Source organism: Lagenorhynchus albirostris, chromosome 11 (assembly GCF_949774975.1).
Source record: "Lagenorhynchus albirostris chromosome 11, mLagAlb1.1, whole genome shotgun sequence".
Lineage (NCBI taxonomy): Eukaryota > Metazoa > Chordata > Mammalia > Artiodactyla > Delphinidae > Lagenorhynchus > Lagenorhynchus albirostris.
Window position 1 is genome coordinate 57,856,639 of NC_083105.1, and position 18,223 is coordinate 57,874,861.

General features: G+C 54.1%; 2 protein-coding genes across 6 annotated transcripts; one reads left to right on the forward strand and one right to left on the reverse strand.

The window, feature by feature from the left end:
• Nucleotides 1-3,226: 3,226 nt before the first annotated feature.
• Nucleotides 3,227-10,371, forward strand: ARHGAP9 (Rho GTPase activating protein 9). 5 transcript variants are annotated; one of them, XM_060164746.1, is made up of 17 exons: nucleotides 3,227-3,738; nucleotides 4,013-4,236; nucleotides 5,196-5,420; nucleotides 5,608-5,721; nucleotides 5,917-6,021; nucleotides 6,252-6,313; nucleotides 6,442-6,532; nucleotides 6,740-6,880; nucleotides 6,978-7,076; nucleotides 7,305-7,446; nucleotides 7,549-7,656; nucleotides 8,020-8,118; nucleotides 8,291-8,368; nucleotides 8,516-8,569; nucleotides 8,818-8,952; nucleotides 9,308-9,413; nucleotides 10,048-10,371. In XM_060164746.1, exons 1-17 carry the CDS (start codon nucleotides 3,417-3,419, stop codon nucleotides 10,217-10,219), a joined length of 2,277 nt encoding a protein of 758 aa, XP_060020729.1. In that variant the 5' UTR covers nucleotides 3,227-3,416; the 3' UTR covers nucleotides 10,220-10,371. The 5 variants fall into 5 exon arrangements, with proteins under 5 accessions (XP_060020729.1, XP_060020730.1, XP_060020731.1 ...); XM_060164747.1 differs by having other exon boundaries at nucleotides 6,740-6,835; XM_060164748.1 differs by lacking the exon at nucleotides 8,020-8,118.
• Nucleotides 10,372-10,516: 145 nt separating this feature from the next.
• Nucleotides 10,517-17,552, reverse strand: GLI1 (GLI family zinc finger 1). The gene is made up of 11 exons (XM_060164755.1): nucleotides 17,453-17,552; nucleotides 17,130-17,222; nucleotides 16,669-16,864; nucleotides 16,270-16,414; nucleotides 15,828-15,917; nucleotides 15,600-15,737; nucleotides 15,137-15,286; nucleotides 14,351-14,515; nucleotides 13,617-13,847; nucleotides 12,836-13,103; nucleotides 10,517-12,414 (listed from the first exon to the last, which is right to left on the reverse strand). The coding sequence occupies exons 1-11, from the start codon at nucleotides 17,550-17,552 to the stop codon at nucleotides 10,670-10,672; spliced, it is 3,321 nt and encodes a 1,106-aa protein (XP_060020738.1). The 3' UTR covers nucleotides 10,517-10,669.
• Nucleotides 17,553-18,223: the final 671 nt, after the last annotated feature.

Sequence of the window (18,223 nt, forward strand, 5' to 3'; positions counted from 1 at the left end):
AATGTGGGAATGTGAAATCTGCTGTAGGGTCTCCTAGTTAGGACCCCTACCCGACTCTAAGGGGTTAAGAGAGGCCTTCTTGTGCAAATGGCCTTTCAACTGAGACCTAGCTGATGAGAAAGAGTTAGCCTGGTGGAGGTTGGTAGGAGTGGGGAAAGGAAGTGTTTCAGGCAGAGGAAACAACTTATGCAAAGGACCAGAGACCTCAATGCTGTTTAGGAATGTGAGGAAGTAGTGTGTGGCTGGAGTATGGAGTTTGTGGTGGGGAGTGTGAAAACACTGGGCTAAAAGGAGAAAGCCTCTGTAAACCACACTGTAAAATTTGGACTTTACTCTGAGGAAAATGGGAAGCCTTTGAATGGTTAAGTCAGGGGAGTGGCAGGCCATTTTTATGTTTTAGAAGCATCACTCTGGCTGCTGTGCCAAGAAGGACTGGAGAGGAGTAGAACTATATGCAAGGAGACTAGTTCAAAGGTCATATTATCTGGGCTGAAAAGGGCAGTAGTTGTAGGGATTAAAGGAAGTAGGCAGGTTGGAAAGATTCAGTAATCAATTAAATGTGAGTGGTGAGGAAACAAGAGAAATTAAGGTTGGCTGCCAGGTTTCTGGCATGGGCAATTGGGTACATCCTCTATGTACTCCAACAGATGATAGTATTTCCCCTATCATAGTGTTTATCACACTGTATTTTAATTGTTATGAGAGGGCATCTGTTTTTTTTTTTTTTGGCCACGCCAAAAAATGAGAAATCTTAGCTCCCAAACCAGGGACGGAACCCATGCCCCCTGCAGTGGAAGAGCTGAGTCCTAACCACTGGACCGCCAGGGAATTCCCCAAGAGAGGGCCTCTTAATTGACAATGCCTAGCACATGGTCCTTGCCCTGGCACGTGTGGCAGTAAGCATTCAATAAATATTTATAAATTTAAATTTAACTTGGGAGTTCCCTGGTGGCCTAGATTTTAGGATTCCGGGCTTTCACTGCCATGGCCCGGGTTCAGTCCCTGGTTGGGGAACTGAGATCCGTCAAGCAGCATGGTGCAGCCAAAAAAGAAAATAAATAAATGGGGGCTTCCCTGGGGGCACAGTGGTTAAGAATCTACCTGCCAATGCAGGGGACACGGGTCCCAGCCCTGGTCCGGGAAGATCCCACATGCCGCAGAGCAACTAAGCCCATGCGCCACAACTACTGAGCCTGCGCTCTAGAGCCCGCAAGCCACAACTACTGAAGCCCACGTGCCTAGAGCCCATGCTCCACAACAAAGAGAAGCCACTGCAATGAGAAGCCTGTGCACTGCAACAAAGACCCAACACAGCCAAAAATAAATAAGTATATTTAACTTAATAGTTGTACTAGAAGAGAAACAGATTTGGGGGGGAAGCTGACAAGTTCAGTTCAGAACATACTATGTTTGTAGTACCTATGAAAAACCCAAGTGGAGTTTTTCAGTGGACAATGGATTAGACTGGAGCTCCAGAGAAAGAGCTGGACCAGAGATATGGTGCCAGCAACGTATGGAGGTCATTTGAGCTGGGGAGAGAATAAGATCACCTATGGTGTATAGAATGCAAAGGGTACAGGATCTCAGACAGACCTCTGGAGTTTAAGAAGCAAGCAAAGTCCTTCCTTATGCAACACAGAAGGAACTGCTGAAAAGGTCAACTGTGTTGGCTGTTGCTGAGATGTCAAGCAACATAAGGACTGCAGAGTGTCCCTGCAAAGTTAGGGGTGACCCTATGAGGAGTGAGCTTGCAAAGGTGAGGGAGTGAGGGGAAAGGAAATGGAGACCCCCATTTAGGCAACTTTCTCAAGAAGTTTGACTGTAAGAAGGAAGACAGAGATAGGGTGGAGAGTACAGTAAAAGGAAGTTCGTCTAAAGATGGGAGAGACTTGGATATGTTTAAAAGCTAACGGTAAGGAGCCAATAAAGAGGAAAAGGATAAAGTGCAGGAGAGATGGCAGAGAAGGCAGAAGAGGATGAGATTTGAGCACTTAACAACCACCAGATGAATGGATAAATGAATAAAGTTCGTCACTATTTTGGAAGTGGAAAGGGAGAGTTGAGAGGTAAGGTTCTCCACAAGTTGAAAACAGAGCAAACTAAGGAAGACATCACTGAGACAGAATCCCAATACTGGCAGCCTGGGCCTCAAGGCCTCAAATCATGTGTCGGGAGGAGAGCTGGCTCTCTGATGTCACCAAGGGGGTGGGGCACTCCCTACCCAACATCTCCAAAGCCAGACAGAAATCCTCACATCTCGCAGTGGAGAGACTGAGAGAAGGGGAAAAGAGGCGTGGTCAGGTAAGGAGGAAGCACAGGCGTGGGGTTTAAAGCTCTGGCAACCGACAGCGGAGGTCAGTTCCCACCTTCCACCAGGGAGAAGCTAACATTAGTCCCCCATTCACCCCCATAAGCTGTCAAAGCATCCTGTACTACTTGTCCATAGTCCCTGATTCAATTGTAATTAATAAATTTATTATGTCATCAGTTAAGATCTGTCTTTAAGCTTCAAGAAGGCAAGGGCTATGTCTATCTCCTTCCCTTCTCTTATCTCCAGTAGCTGACACTGTTCTTTTTACGCAGGAGGTGCTCAGCCAATCCTTGCTAAGAGCATGAATGAATGAACCCACACACTAAAGTATGGTCCCACCCAAGAGGCTTATGTACAGAGGATCATATCAAGGCTGCTCAGCTCCCCAAAACACATCCTAAATTGAGAGGATGGTATTTTCACCTCTTCCTCAAACTCTGAACCCCTCTGTGTTTCTCCCAGCCACTTTCTCTTTCTCTCCAACTTGGTCTTAGTATTTCTCTGGCACTCTGTTTCTCTGTCTTTGTGTTTTTCTGAATCTGCACAGGAAGTACGCAGTTTTAGGTCTGAGGTGATTGGCAATAGAAACGTTGGTGCTTGTGTAAATTTAATAAAGAGTCACACATTTTTGTATCTTTGTCATTCATTAACTCCTGTCTCTTTGCCTGTGTTCTGTCTCAGACCTGATTCTTTCTCCTCATCTTCTTGTGTCCAGCTCAAGGGTCCCACCACCACCCAGGACCAGCTCCTCTTGTCCCTGGATCTTCTGATTGGCCCCAGAAGGTACTTGGAGGAAAATCACCCAGCTAGACCCCCTCCTCTGATTTCCTGCCTTGCTGGTCTCGAAGCCCTGCTGACCACATCCTCTCTCACCTTACTTGCATACTTCCTCATTAGTCACATCAGCCAGGACTTCTCAGCCCCCAAAACCTCTTACTGACCCCCACTCAGGTCCTCTGCCTTACCCTCTCCTCTTACCCCAGGCTTTCTATTCTTCCCCTCTACCCCACACTGCTCTTAGAACCATGTCTCTCTGCCTGCAAGTAGCCACTCCTATCCTTTTCTGGACCTCCCTCACCCCTTTTTCCCATAGGTGACAGTACCGATGACAATGCTATCGAGCGGGTGGTGGCCAAGTACCCGGGGAAACCTAGGGCTGGGGACCCGGAGCCCTTCTCAGGGATCCCAGCTCTGTGCCCTGTACGCCTTCACTTACACTGGGGCAGATGGCCGGCAGGTGTCTCTGGCTGAAGGGGACAGGTTCCTACTGCTTCAAAAGACCAACTCAGACTGGTGGTTGGTAAGGCGCCTGGGAACACCCTCCACCTCTCGCCCCATCTTCATCCCAGCTGCCTCCATGACAGAGGAATTCAGCCCTTCCCAGAGCCCAACAACCATCACCCCCAGCCAATCCCTCTGGACTCCTGGTGAGTAAGTCCTCCCCCGTCACCTTCCTACCTCCCTGGCTTCTGGGAATTATTGGAAAGATCCCCTTCCCCGAAGCTTTTGCTAATCCTCTACTCCTACCCCTCATCCCCACCATGGTGTCCCTATCGCCTCTCCTTCCTAGTCTCAAGCCTTCTACATCTCGTGTAATTTTCTACCTGCTCTTGTCTTCCCTGTGAGCCCCCAAGATCAGGGACCCAGCCAAGACCCATGGGGGGACCCTGCCCCCAACTCTTCCCATTTTTCTGTTTCCAGGGCCAAAGTTACTTCCTGGCTCCCTGGAGGAGATGCACCTGTGTCAGGAAACCCCAGGCAGAGCCCAGGCTACATCTGAGCAGCCTCCTCCTCTTCCCCCTAAAATGTGTAGAAGTATCAGTGTTAGCAACTTGAGGCCAAGCCTCCTGAAGCCCTTCCAGGAAGGACCAAGTAGAAGATCCCTTTCCCAGGAAGACTTGCTGACAGACGCCGATGCGAACATGGTGAGTCATAGTGCTTCTTCTGAGCAGTCAGTCAACAGACATTTACTGCTGGGCTTAGTTCTAGGCACATTAGCAAACAGGACAGACAGACTCTCTGCCGTCAAGGGATTCCCATGGGGATAATGAACACATAAATAAGATAGCCCTTGGTACTAAAAAGCACTACCAAGAAGCTAAATGTGGTGGAGGATGAATGTAGTGGTCTAGGAATGCATCTCTGAGGAAATGACATTTAGTTGAATCTGCATGAGGAGAGACAGCCCTGAAACAAATGAGGAGATGAGAAGGAATTCTAGCTGAGGGACAGCAAGTAGCAAAGATCCTGAGGGTACGTGGAACCTGCAAAATGATAGAGGGACTGAAAGGCCAGCTTAGCTTTGCTTTTGTCTCTCAGCCTCTTGACTCCTGGCCCAGGGCAGGGTTTTTTGCTGTGTCCTGTCTTGCTAGCTCAGGTCACCAGCAAGTTTCCTCTAGAGATGGAACTCCCTTGATCTTCCTGAAGATTCAGCCCCTCCCCTCTCTCTTACTTACTAGTGGGTGAAAAATGGCCCCTCCTCTCTCACACTCCGCTAGCAGGGGCCTCTGACCCCTCTCTGTCTCCTTTTACTCTGGAGGATGTGAGGGTGGGACGCTCCTCTTGACCCCTCCCTCCATACACACGGAAAGCCTGTTCCCCTTTCCTGAGGTCCTCTGGTGGGGGTGGGGTGGGGGAGGAGGGAAGTTGGCAACAGGAAGTGAGGAGAAAAGCAAAGACTGTGAGGGAGGGAGTCAAAAAAAAAAAAAACAGAAAAAAAACAGCTGCAGGAGACTAGGGTTTCTTCCTCAGTACCTGGGTCACCCCAGCCAGGAGGTGGTGGTGAGAAAATGGTGGGGGAGAGAGGAGGAGATGGTTAGGAGAGAGAAGATCGGGGAGGGGCTCAGGTAGAATAACTACCTCTTTCTTCCCCCTTTCCTTGCAGGCAAGACCCCAGACCTTCATGTCAGAGCCCCCTGTGTACTGCAACCTGGTGGACCTTCGCCGCTGTCCCCGGTCCCCACCCACAAGCCCTGCATGTCCCCCGCTGCAGAGGCTGGACGCCTGGGAGCAGCACTTGGACCCCAACTTTGGACGCTGCTTCTACATAAATTCGCTGACTGGCTGCAAATCCTGGAAGCCTCCACGCCACACTCGCACCCGAGAGATGGTGAGACCTTCCCTCCTGCTTGTCCCTTGTCCCTTCAATCTCCTTCTTTCCCCTACTGATCCCCAAAGTAGTATGTTTTCTCACTGGGACTCTCAGAAGATCAGACAAATCAAAAAATTGTTAAGAAGGGTGTTGAGAGCCGATTGAGGTGGCATCTGGATGGAGTTTTGCCTTTCCCTCTCCCCAGAACCCTGGCTCCATGGAGGGGCCACAGACCACGAATAAGGACAACGGTGTCTTGCAACCTCAGGCAAAGGACTCAGAATCTGGCACAGGGACGCCAGGACTTTTCGACTCCCAGGTGAGATTCCCGCCCCCCCATCACATGCAGGAAAAGCCATCGTTTTAGACTTTCTCTTTTATGCAAGACATTCTTCTTCAGCACCCCACCACACCCCCTGACTCACACCCCCACATCCGCACCCCTCTTCCCCCTACAGCCAGGAACTCCGAAGTTAAAGTTTCCTCCACCTGTTTCTCCAATCCCCTCCCCCAGGGTTCACCCTCCCTCTGCAGACTCGCCTCCCAGCTCGACCCCTCAGACCAGCCTTCGGCTCTGCAGTCCCCTCGGCCACTGCCGCAGGTCCTGGACGACCCCCATGTAAGTCTCCCGTTTCCTTGTGAACGTGAAGATCCTCCCTGCCCAGCCCCCAGTTCTTGCCCCTTCAGAAAGGTCTTCCTCTTTCTGAGCGTTCTCTGGGTATCCTCTCTTACCGAGCACCGCCCGCTCAACTTTAAAGGACCTCACTCCTGGGAGATCCCCTGGGGAAAGCCATGGTGACTGTGGGGGGCTCTGGGTGGCTTATTGATACCTTTCCTTCCTCTTGCCAGGAGGTGGAAAGGTCGGGCATGCTCAACATGACGAAGATCGCCCAGGGCGGCCGCAAGCTCCGGTGAGAACTGGGAACACAGCAGGGGCGGGGACTGTCGGATTCCGCGGGTAGCGCCAAGTGTTGGGCTCTCGCGGACGCGAATGTAAATGACCTCTGCACTATTATCACTGCCCCCGCCGCCCCTGCAGGAAGAACTGGGGCCCATCTTGGGTAGTACTAGCGGGTAACAGCCTGGTGTTCTACCGAGAGCCACCGCCGACCGCCCCCTGCACCGTCTGGGTGAGTGTGAGGGAGGGGAGCAGCGGGGGGCACGAGGGGTTCCGGCACAACTTCTACAGGCCTCAGGCCTACCGGGGTGGGGGGGGGGAGGGGGAGGGCACGTCGAGAGGAAGGAGCGCAGCCTCCCGTGTCCTCGCAGTCCACCGGGTGAGAGGGAGGCCGTGAGGGGAACAGCGCCGTGGCTTCAGTTTCTCCCCGGATCGCCAGGGACCGGCGGGTAGCCGACCCGAAAGCAGCGTCGACCTGCGCGGGGCCGCCCTGGCCCATGGCCGCCAGCTGTCCAGCCGCCGCAACGTCCTACACGTGAGCGCTCTCCCGCTCATCCCCGAAGCCCCGCCCGGCCCGAGGGTGCGCCCCCAGTTTCCCTCACGGGTCTCCCGCTGGGCCTCCCTGCTCTTTATGCTCCTTCCCGCTGACTCAAGCCCTTTCCCCGCGGGCCCCTCAGATCCGCACGGTCCCTGGCCACGAGTTCCTGCTGCAGTCAGACCACGAGGCCGAGCTACGCGCTTGGCACTGTGCACTGCGGGCGGTCATCGAGCGCCTGGTGAGATGGGTGGGAGGTGGCAGGACAGTGACCCGGGAGAGGCTTGGGCGGGCAGAAGGAGTGGAGAAGGAACCGTAGGATGTGGGGTGGTGAGGGACAAGGTGGCAGGTAGAGCCCTGGGGTGGGCCTGGGATGTGTGGGACCCCAGCAGCTGGCAAGGGGGGTGCAGATTTCTCTCCTAGCTCTCTTCCAACCTCTGATTCGGCCCATCTTGCTGTGCTGATATAGGATCGAGAGAACCCCCTGGAGCTGCGTCTGTCCGGTTCGGGACCTGCGGAGCTGGGTGAACTGAGCGCGGGGGAGGACGAAGAAGTGGAGTCCGAGCCGGTGTCCAAGCCACTGCTGCGGATCAGCAGCCGTCGGAGCTCCAGTTAAGGGGCAGGCCTGGTGGGCGGGGTCTGGGGGCTTTTCCCTGCTCCTCGGAGCCACAGTGGCGGCTGCTCTCATGCTCAGATTCCACTTGGTTCCGCAGGTCGGTGTCCGGAAGGAGCTGAGCAGAACCGGGTACGAAACAAACTAAAGCGGCTTATCGCAAAGAGACCGCCCTTGCAAACCCTGCAGGAGCGGGGTCTGCTCCGAGGTGAGATGGCCTGGGCCCTTCTTAGTGCCTGCTTTAGTGTTTTTGTTTTTTTTTTTTTTGCTTTAGTGTTTTTGCAAGCACTTTTATTTACATTCCGGATCTCGGCATCAGCCCATTTCATGGATGAGAAAACTTCAGCGAGGCTCAGAGTAGAGCTTCCCAGAACTAGATCAGCAGACTTCTGAGACCACTGCTTTTCCCCCCTGCAGCTGATTGTTGGGGGGAGGGGGTATACTTCCTTGCCCAGACCTGGAACAGGCAGGCAGGAGAGCCAGCCCAACTTTGGGGTGAAGACCCGTGCTAGAAAGAGCTTTCATGGGTGACGCTGTCACTGGCTTCCCACCTCACTCTGTGCCTCCCCAGACCAGGTGTTCGGCTGCCAGTTGGAATCACTGTGTCAGCGGGAAGGGGACACTGTGCCCAGCTTTGTGCGGCTCTGCGTTGCTGCTGTGGATAAGAGAGGTCACTTTCCCAGAGACCCCAGAATCTCCCCTTCTAACAGGCCAAGGCCCAGAACTCCCCACCTCCCCCATCCTAGTCTTCCTTCTGCCCTTTTTTCACTCTACCCTCAGATCCCTCACCAGCACACACTTTAGAGCAAGAATCCTTATCTGCTCCCTGCCTTATCTCCTAGGTCTAAATGTGGATGGCATTTACCGGGTGAGCGGGAACTTGGCAGTGGTCCAGAAACTTCGCTTCTTGGTGGACAGAGGTGAGGTGGCTCTGGGCAGGTGTGGTACTAAGAACTTCATGTATCAGAATCACAGGTGGTTCTGAGTGAGGGAGCTGGCAGAAAAGGGACGTCTTCTGTCTTGAGCTACATGTCTTAGTGCTTGATCTCTTCTTATACATGTTGCAGAGCGGGCAATCACCTCCGATGGGAGATACATGTTCCCAGAACAGCCAGGACAAGGTACTTACATGGAGGGCCCTTCAGACCCTTAAAAGTCACCCACATCATCCCTGCTCCCCGTGGATTCCCCCATGTCCTGCTTCTGGGGGGTTGTCCCCATCCTGATTTCTGCCGTCTTGCCCCACTGTGGACCCCTTAGGCATTCCTGTGGTCTGCCTTAACTGAATCTTTTCCCAAACTCCTGATCTCTCAGTTTCTGGGTCCCTCTGGCCATTTCTGAGCCCCTCTGTACCTCCTTCTCCTTCCAGAAGGCCGATTAGATTTGGACAGTGCTGAGTGGGATGACATTCATGTGATCACTGGAGCCCTGAAGCTTTTTCTCAGGGAGCTACCCCAGCCTCTGGTGCCCCCACTGCTGCTGCCCCATTTTCGTGCTGCCCTTGGTAAAGGATGGGAGCCTTGGGCAATACCCTTGATATGGGGTGGAGGGGAAGTGGGGGGAGCATGAGTGATAAAGAATAGAGTAGAGGTTCCCTTATACTCTTCTGTCCCATCCTCAGGACAGAGATGGAAAATAACTTTCAACTAATGTGCCAACTCCAGTTGTTGTTTTGCTGAGTGTTTAGAGGGCTGAGTTTAAAAGAATTCTAAGGTTGCAGTTGGGCTCAGCAAAAAAGAAAGCTGTGATAGATTAATGATGTCTTCACCGAGCATGGGAAAGAGTAGTGAGTTTACCCACCCTGCCCTAGCACCTTCCCTAACCTCACTCCCATGCCCTTCCCATCACTCTCTCTCTAGCACTCTCTGAATCAGAACAGCGCCTCTCTCAAATACAAGAATTAATAAGCTCAATGCCGAAGCCCAACCATGACACTCTACAGTACCTCCTGGAGCATTTATGCAGGTCAGGAAGACTGAACATCTTTGTTCATGTTGGGAGAGGGTGGGATGGGGCCTGCAGCTGGGACTCTGTGTTCAGATGGGGTGAAGGTAGGGAAACACCTAAGTTTAGTGGGTGATGGAGGAAATAAGCAACCGCTGTGCAGAGCACATATTACCAGAGTCAAAGCCTTTTTGCTCAGTCAGCATCAAATGGGGAACTGGGGACCAAGACAAGCCCAGGGATGCTGCGAGAGAAATAAGGAAAATCTCACCCTCTCCCTTCCCTCTGCTTCTTTGTCTTTCACTGGGACAGTAGGGATGACTTATTTGGTGGAGTTGGACCTGGGCAGTGACCTCTGAGAGAGCATAGCCATTTGAATTAAAGCCTCCCAAATTGTGAGCAGAGAGGACTCTAGGGGCAGTCTCTGAAGTTGGGAAGAGGTGGGTGTATCCTAGGTTGTATCTTCAAGTTGTATCCTGAAGGCTTCTCCATTGGTTTCATCTCCGTCCCCCTGGAGGCTCTCTCCTTGATTTTCTTCAGCCACGGCATGGAGGGATCCCAAAGTGAACTCTTCCTCAAACCTCTGAAGGGTTAGATTTGTTTGCAGTGGCAAGGCTGCTGCCCTATGGCCCTGTCTCTTGGCCTTTGCCCACAGGGTGATAGCACACTCAGACAAGAACCGCATGACCTCCCACAACCTGGGAATTGTGTTTGGACCAACCCTATTTCGACCGGAGCAGGAGACATCTGACCCAGCGGCCCATGCCCTCTACCCTGGGCAGCTCGTCCAGCTGATGCTCACCGACTACACCAGCCTCTTCCGCTGACTGGGGCAAGGTAGAAGAGAAAATGTGTCTCCGGTGATTTCTGTTGGATAGCCTTTGGTGGGGGTTGTTCTGCTTTGAGGATATCCCTTTAAATCCTGTGTCTACCAGATGACTGTCTCCATCTTTGTGAGTTGGACCTGAGGGGTTGGGAAAGGGTGAGGAAGCTTCTCTAAAGAGGGAAGTGGATGGATTAAACCCTGCTTCTCTAGTTCCCTGTCATTACCCCTCCCCCAAGATAACATATAAAGCAGGGCTCTTTCTGATGCAGTTCCTTTATTATCAGGAAACAGTGTCATTATCAAATTCCTCCCCAAATATAGTTAGACTGTGTACAGCCCCAGCCCATACCTCCCATCCCTGGGGTATTCCAGGGGGCTATGGCTCCTCCTCCTGACTCCTTTGTGGGGATGGAAACCCCTTAGGAAATGTGGATCTGTGCTTCCCCACTCCTTAAGCACTAGAGTTGAGGAACTGTGTCTCCCCAGGCAGGGATCCCAGTAAGACACTCATGTTGCCCACAGCCATGTTGGGGGTCCCAGAAGGAGGTGGGGTATGTTCAGAGCTGTCCCTCTGATCGTGGGAGGGGGGAGGACTCAGCCCCTGGGGCTCATCCAGAATAGCCACAAAGTCCAGCTGAGTGTTGTCGAGATCAAGAGAGTCCAGAGGGTTACACACCTGCCCCTCAGGAGGAGGGTACAAGGCTGGGCCCCCTCCCAGCCTGCCCACCTCAGGATGGCCACAGCTGGGGTTGGTGCCCCCTGCCTTGAGGGGCCCATAGCAAGTGGGCAGTGGGGGCAGAAGTCGGGGTGGTGCTGCTGCCCTGTGGGAAGCCTTGTTTGCCCCTACTGCAAAATTTTCATGGCATGGTGAAAGGGTAGGATAGGAGCCTGACTTGTGATTGGGCAAGTTGGGTACAAAGCCAGGTCCATATGTGGCCACTTGTGCCTTGGCAGGGCTCAGGCTAACCTGGGAACCCCCCAGAAACTTGGGACTCTGGTAGAGAGGGTCCTGGACTGGGGGGTCTCCCCTGCCCCCTCCCTCCCACAGCAGCTCCTGTTGAGACTGAACATAATTACACACAAGCTGCGCCTTGAGCTGTCCTGTAGAATGAGTAGGGCACTCAAAATCCAGGCTGGGCCTGGGTTCTGAAGGAAGATAATCAGGAGGTGGCTGGGTATAGGTGCCTGACTGGGGATACTGGGGAGGGGGAGGCTGGGGGAAGTGGGAGAATAGAGGCTGTGAGCGTGGAGGCCCCTCACTGGGGTGGGCATTGAGGCAGGGTGCCAGTCCTGTGGAGTCAGAACCCACTGGACACCCCTGTTCCGGCTTCACCTGCACTTGTCCATAATGTTCAAGACGAGGACACTGGCCGTAGGCTGCAGCTGGAGGCTTGGGGCCTGGGTACAGCCCAGAGTGGGAAGGGAACTCACCCCATGTTTCTGGGGTGGGTTCAGGATAGGAGACCTGCTGGGGACAGGGGTTGGGGCCGTAGTTGGTAGGCGGACCAGGCCCAAGAGGCAGGGAGCCTGGACCTCTAGCTCCATAAGGCTCAGCTGCTGCCCCCTCAGGTCCCCCATATCCCAGAGTATCAGCAGGTGGGAAGTCCATATAGGGGTTCAGACCACTGCCCATCATGGAGGTCCCAACCTCTGGCTCCTCCCGTAGCCCTCTGGTATCCATGGTGACATTCTCAGTGATGCTGGGGGGCTGTGGTGTGTAGACAGAGGTTGGGAGTTGGGGATCAAAGTTCCGTCCTCCTCCTGCCACTGTGGGGGGTGTGTGGACACAACCCAAGCTCTTGAACCGCTGGACTCTGGCTGGCGCAGGGCGATCTGCAGCCCGGGCCGGGTCACTGGCCCTCCGGGTGACCCCTACATTGGGGCTGTATCCTGGATACTCAGCTCGGCTTCTCCAGGGAGGTGCAGGAAGACCCCCCATCCGATCCAGGCTGGGTGCTGCAGTGGGTGGGGTACCACCTCCCCTGGCTGAAGCATATCTTGCCCGGAGCAGGTAGTGCTGGGCAGGCGTGAGGCCAGGCAGAGAGGATGCCCCGTTCTCTGGTGGGGAACCAGGGGGGAAAGGGGAAGCCAGGGAGGAGCGGCGGCTGACAGTATAGGCTGAGCTGATGCTGCTGGAGCTGCTGCTGCGGCGGTCAAGAGATACTGGGGGGCCCAGACGGCGAGACCCAGGAGTGCCTGCAAGTGATAGGTAGAAAAGGCAGGGGGGCCAGGGAGCCCTCTGAGTCTCACCCTGCCTCCCCCAAGGGATAGCCTTGTCCTGGAATCCCAAGGAAGGCTCCTTAACTCTAACCACTCAGTTTTGTCTCCTCCTTCACCCATGCCCTTTCTGCTTCTGGGTCACCAGGGATTCAGGGTCGCTGTGAACAGTCCTACAGGTTGTACACTGCACAATCATAGGGGACAGCATTTGCATCGTAGACTTTGTATGTCACAACAATTTTCTGATAGATGGAAGGAAAGCGTCTTGAGGAAGGAGGACGTTTTTCTAATTGTACAAAGGAGCTGTATAGCAGCCCTGAAGGGTGAAGTCCTCCTTCCAACCCCAGGGAAGGTCCAGGTCCCAGCCTAGCAACCACCCCCAACACCCATCTCTCACCGGTGTGGGTCAAGCTGGGCAGTTTGAGGCCCCGGGGCCCTATTGGTCGGAATTGGTGTAGTTGGTCCAGCCTAAGGTTCTCAAGGCGGCGAAGAGTAGACAGACCAGTGCCAGCAATGCAAGGCCCCTCGTCCAAGCTAGACAGGTCCTCAGTGCTGCCCCCTGCATTTCCAGTCATTTCCACACCACTGTCTGTGTTGGCTGCGCTGCCTGCTGGGGAGTGGTCACTGCTGCAGGACGACTGGGCCCCAGGGCTTGGCTGTGGCTTCTGTGGGGAAGATGAAGATGAGGGCTAAGGGTGGCACCCACCCCCCTTCCCCACAGTTCCCTGAACTTGGTAAGTGGCTAAAGCCTGCGTCCCAGTGACTGCTTAAGGGTATGGAGAGGGCCGAGCAAGTGAAAGACGAGGGCCAAAGGTGATGAGAAGAGCCTAGACTACCTTGACTCAAATTTGGGCTCTATGACCTTGAACAATTTCTCTATGCCTGAGTTTCCCTATCTGAAAATGGGGAGAGTAAGTTCCTTTCTCATGAAGTTGTTGTGAGGAGTACATGAAATTATACAGGCACAAGGCCTAAAATACTAATTCCTATATATGAGTTTGTTGAACCCATGAAGTAGTTAATTACACTAAAATCCCTAGAATTGAGGTAGCCCAAGGAGCAACACTTGGATAAGAGACTGGGGGACCAGCCACAGAAGAGAGATTTGCACAGTTGGGAGGGGACTAGAAAGATGTCGGCAGGGCAGGTGGGGGTATAGAGGCAGGGGGTTGCCTCACCATGGCACCCTCCGGCACAGCCAGTCTGCTCTCCTCCCTGATGGGGCCTCCGTCCCGCTCCCTCTTGGGCTCCACTGTGGAAAGAGCCGGTGCCCGGGGCAGGGGGCCATCTCCTCGGTGCCGCTTGGTCACGTGGGCGTCAGGACCGTGCACTGTCTTGACATGTTTCCGGAGTGAGCTGGGATCTGTGTAACGTTTGGTGCAGCCAGGGAGCTTACACACATAGGGCTTCTGTTGAATGGAGAGTGAAGACAGCAGGCAAAAGGATCAAAGCGGGAGAATTCAGAAGAAATGGGAAAAAGTGGTGGTAAGTGAGGACGAGGGGGGTCAGGGAGAATGCATAGCACCCAAGGAAATAGGAGAGTAGGGCCCTTGGAGTCAAGGATGAAAGAATCAAGGGGAAGATGAGGAAAACTGACAGCCCAGGGCTGGGAAAGATGAGGGCGTGAACCCAGGTCTATGAGGCCTCATAAATTCAGGGGTTGAAGGGACCAGGGGGTCTCTTCTAGTTAGAATGTGTCTACTTTAGTTTAGCCCTTTGGCTGGTTAGAGGAGGGGTGGTAAGTGGAAATTCTTGGTTTCAGAAAGACCTTCTTCAGGTGAATTATATGGGTCGGGGGTAGGGGGAACTCACCTCTGTGGAGTGGGTGCTGGGCTAAGGGATTTCTTATGGGGGAACCTCCCCAGTAGGTGGCTTCTTTAAGTGGGGAGGGTCTCTCGAGTGGGGCATTCACCTCATTGGAGTGGGTCCGATTCTGGTGCTTGGCTCGGTCACTGGCATTGCTGAAGGCTTTACTGCAACCCTCGTGTTCACACATGTATGGCTTCTCACCCGTGTGTGACCGCAGATGTGTCTTCAGATTTTCCAGGCGTGAGTATGACTTCCGGCACCCCTCAAACTAGGGGACATGGGGGGTCAAAGGATCGCTCTCAGACAGAAGGACATGGAGATTAGTGGAACCCTGAATCTCAAAAGGGACATACATCAGAGAATATAACTCAGGATGGGAGAGCACTGGGGCTTCAGAATTCCCAAAATTCAGGGACAAGGGCAGGCAAGAGCTGGGGGAACAGAAGTAGCTGGAGGAACTCGGCCTGCAGGGACATAGAGCTGAGGCAGCGAGCAGCCCCTGGTCAAACCAGGGCACGTCTCCTGCATGGGGAGCCCAGACTGTCTTAGGAGGGGTCATCTGGGGAGTGTGTGTCCTCAGTGCAGGGCTTCCCCATTAGGCAGAGTTCCAGACCCGGTGCCTAGGGCCCACTGTACTTCTAGGGGCCCACAAAAATGTTTTAATTTCTTTTAAAAATAAGGGGAAAAATTAGCTTTTAGGTCCAAGAAAGTGTTCTAATATATAATATCAATATGTTCATCTTCATACCAACCTAGTCATAAAATACAATTTTTGAATATTTGTTTATGGAGGAAGGGACCTATGGAGGCAAAAGTCAGACTGGGCCCTGCCTTGGTGGGGAGCCCCGATTTAGAAAGGAGCCCTGAGCTTGGGGAGGGGTTGCCTCACCGTGCACTTATGTGGCTTCTCGCCTGTGTGTCTGCGCATGTGCACCACCAGCATGTACTGGGCTTTGAAGGGCCTCAGCTCCCTGGAGCAGCCCCCCCAGTGGCACACAAACTCCTTCCGCTCTCCGTGGATGTGCTCGCTGTTGATGTGCTGAGGGAGAAGATGCAGAGGTTCTCTGTGGTTCCCTATGCCCCTGAGATCCACAACAGACCTTCCCTGGACCTCCCCACCACACCATATCCCTCCATGGCTTCCCATCATGGGGGAAGAAGAGGCAGGAAGAACATCATAGCCCACAGCTCCGTTCTTCCAAGTTTCTAAAACAAAGCTACACCTCCTGAATTTCTGCCTACCCACTGGGCACCCAACCTCTGACCTCCTGCCCTTAGCCTGATTCCACCATGTCCCACCCAGAACGTCCTACAGGCTCCAGCCAGCACTCCTGTTACCCCCTGCGGCTCACATGCACCAGCTGCTCCTGGGAGTCGAATTCCTGACTGCAGCCATCCCAGCGGCAGTCAGTCTCATACACAGAATCGTGCTCAGGCTTCTCCTCTCTCTCCAGGTCTTCCCGCCCATCCAGCATCCCCAGCAGGGGATCCTAGGGTAGGAGAGAAAATCCTAGTGTCACCTGGGTGACAGCTTTTGTTTCGCTCAGGTTGCAGAGGTGAAGCTCCCCGCTCCCCCTTACCTGTGTGCCCGTGGAGTTGGGGCTGCACATATCACCTTCCAAGGGCTCCTCTGGGCGCTTGCTAAGCAGCGCATCCAGCTCAGACTTCAGCTTCCCCGAGGGCAGAGGTGAGGATGGTGAAGGGAGAAGTGAGCAGGAAGAAGGGAGAGCCCAGCCGGGTCTTCCTGCCCTGAGTGCCCCCACCCAAGCATCTGGAACCCCTGGGTTTGGAAGAGACTTCCTCCTTAGACTGCACTGGTGAGTGGGTTGGTTGAAAGGTGGGATCTCATTTGGAAGAGACTGATTCAACCCCAAGGAGCGAATCCCAGCACCCACACCCCTTAATTTTTCTGGCACTGAAAACTTTTACGTCCTCTGTTCTTCATTCACCTTTCCTCTGAAAAGTCTACCACCCGCCCACCAGGAACTGAGGGAAATCAGGTGACAATATGAGGACTCTCACCTGGCAAGTTGAGAGGGGTCCCCGGGACTGAGGATGTGGCATCATCCCACCCTGGGTGGGCTCATGGGGACCACAGGGCTGGACCCCGAAGGAAGGCGAGGTCCCTTTTTGGTGATTCATCTGGGGTGAGAATCCCAGAGATGGGCTGAGGAGGAGGAGGAGAGGCAGTTACTTAGGACTATCATCTCAGAAAGCCTCGGGAGTGCTTGAGCTCTTTGGAGGGTTTCTGGAAGACGGTATGGGAAGTGGTTGAGGCAGTCCCAGGGAAGTACTGAGCAGGGCTTCCACGCCTTTGAAGTGATAAGGATTCAAATAGGGTCAGGTGGTTTGGAGGGCTTGAGGCTTTTAATGGGGTTTGGTAGGGCCTTTAGGGGCCTCTTAGCCCGAGGCTGTCTGCACCTCATGGTGCCGATGGAGAGGTGACCATAGGAGCCCCCCGGAGATGCACAGCGTGAGTTGATGAAGGCCACGAGGGAGCTGGGTGAGGTGCGGATAACTGTCTGCAGGTCCAGGCTGGCGTCTGACAGAGGTGAGATGGAGAGAGCCCGCTTCTTGGTCAATTTGACTGCACTCCGGGGAGGAGGAAACAGTGGGGCTGGGGCAGGAAACAGGGGAGATAGATACGGTAAAGGAGCATGTCCCCCATGCATGCAGCCCATGGGTCCTGACTCTCAGCCAGAAGAAATGACACCAGACTCTGCCCTGTTGACCCCATCTGTGACCTCTTGATCATGCTCTGATTCCTTGATCCCATCTCCAAGCATTTCCTCTTCCAAAGTAGATGCCCTGCCCTCCAACTTTCTCCCTCAGGACAAGTCCCAAAGAGGCAGAAAGGAAAGAGATGTTGCCCGAAGCCTCACCCTCCGTGCAGCTGCTGGTCTCTCTGGCTGGCCCGTAACTGTGGGGGCCGGACATGAGGGTGGCCTGGTGGCAGAAGGGCAGACCAGGCAGTCCTAGAAAAGAGATACAGCTGGAATGGGGGTTGGGAATGGAGGACACATAAGGTCTCACCTCGAAACCCCAGGTAAGGCCCGATCCCATATTCCAAGCACCAATGACATGGGGCCTCAGATCTTTTTGTATATGGGAAACTGGCATGGGGCCGGCAATAGACGAGGGATCCCTGGGACTGGGTGAGAGATCTGCCAGTCATCAAGGTCCGGGGATCGGTGTACGCACTGACCTTCTGTCCCCATGCTGGGGGCCCCCTGACTGGGGAGGGGCCGGAGACAGCAGGGCTCGCCATAGCTACTGACTGGCGGTGGGGTCATCGAGTTGAACATGGTGTCTCAGAGGAGAGTGTGGGGACACTGCAGGAGGGGAAGGGAGATCTGCAAGTTATAAAGGCAGGAGAGAAATATGGAAGGTCAGGTAACTAAGTCAGGTGCCGAACCCTGGGCAGAGCACCTCCAAGACATCTGCTGTGGGAAATCAAGTTGAAGTGAGCTTCACTCAGCCAGGGGACGGTAAGGAGAGAAGTCCCATAGAGGTAGAGGCAGTCTTGGGGATCTTTGTGGGAACCAGGTGGGAGCTTTGCCTGGGTGGTGTGTGTTTGTGTGTGTGTGTGTGTGTGTGTGTGTGTGTTTTATACCATGGGCCCTCTGTTTCATCTTGTTCTGACCATGGGCCAGCTTTGAGGGGGTGGGATGGGGGAACTCAGGAGGAGGAGTGACTGACCTCAGGCACTGGGCTGGCTGCTCAGCCTGAGCCCCTCTCCCTTTCTTCATTTGTTGCTCGCTGCCTAGGGACAGCCCGTCTACAACCTCTCCAGTGTCCAGCAGAGGGAGCCCTCGCCACAGCCCAGAGAGGCTGACGGGGCCAGGAGGGAGCCCAGAAGATCTGTCCTTTCCTTTCTAAGGCAGAAAACTGGGTGGAAGGGGATAAAGTTTCTGAGGAGAGCCTCCAGGGTCTGTTGGGTACAAAGGATGGAAGCTGGTGTTATTCAGGGGTGGTT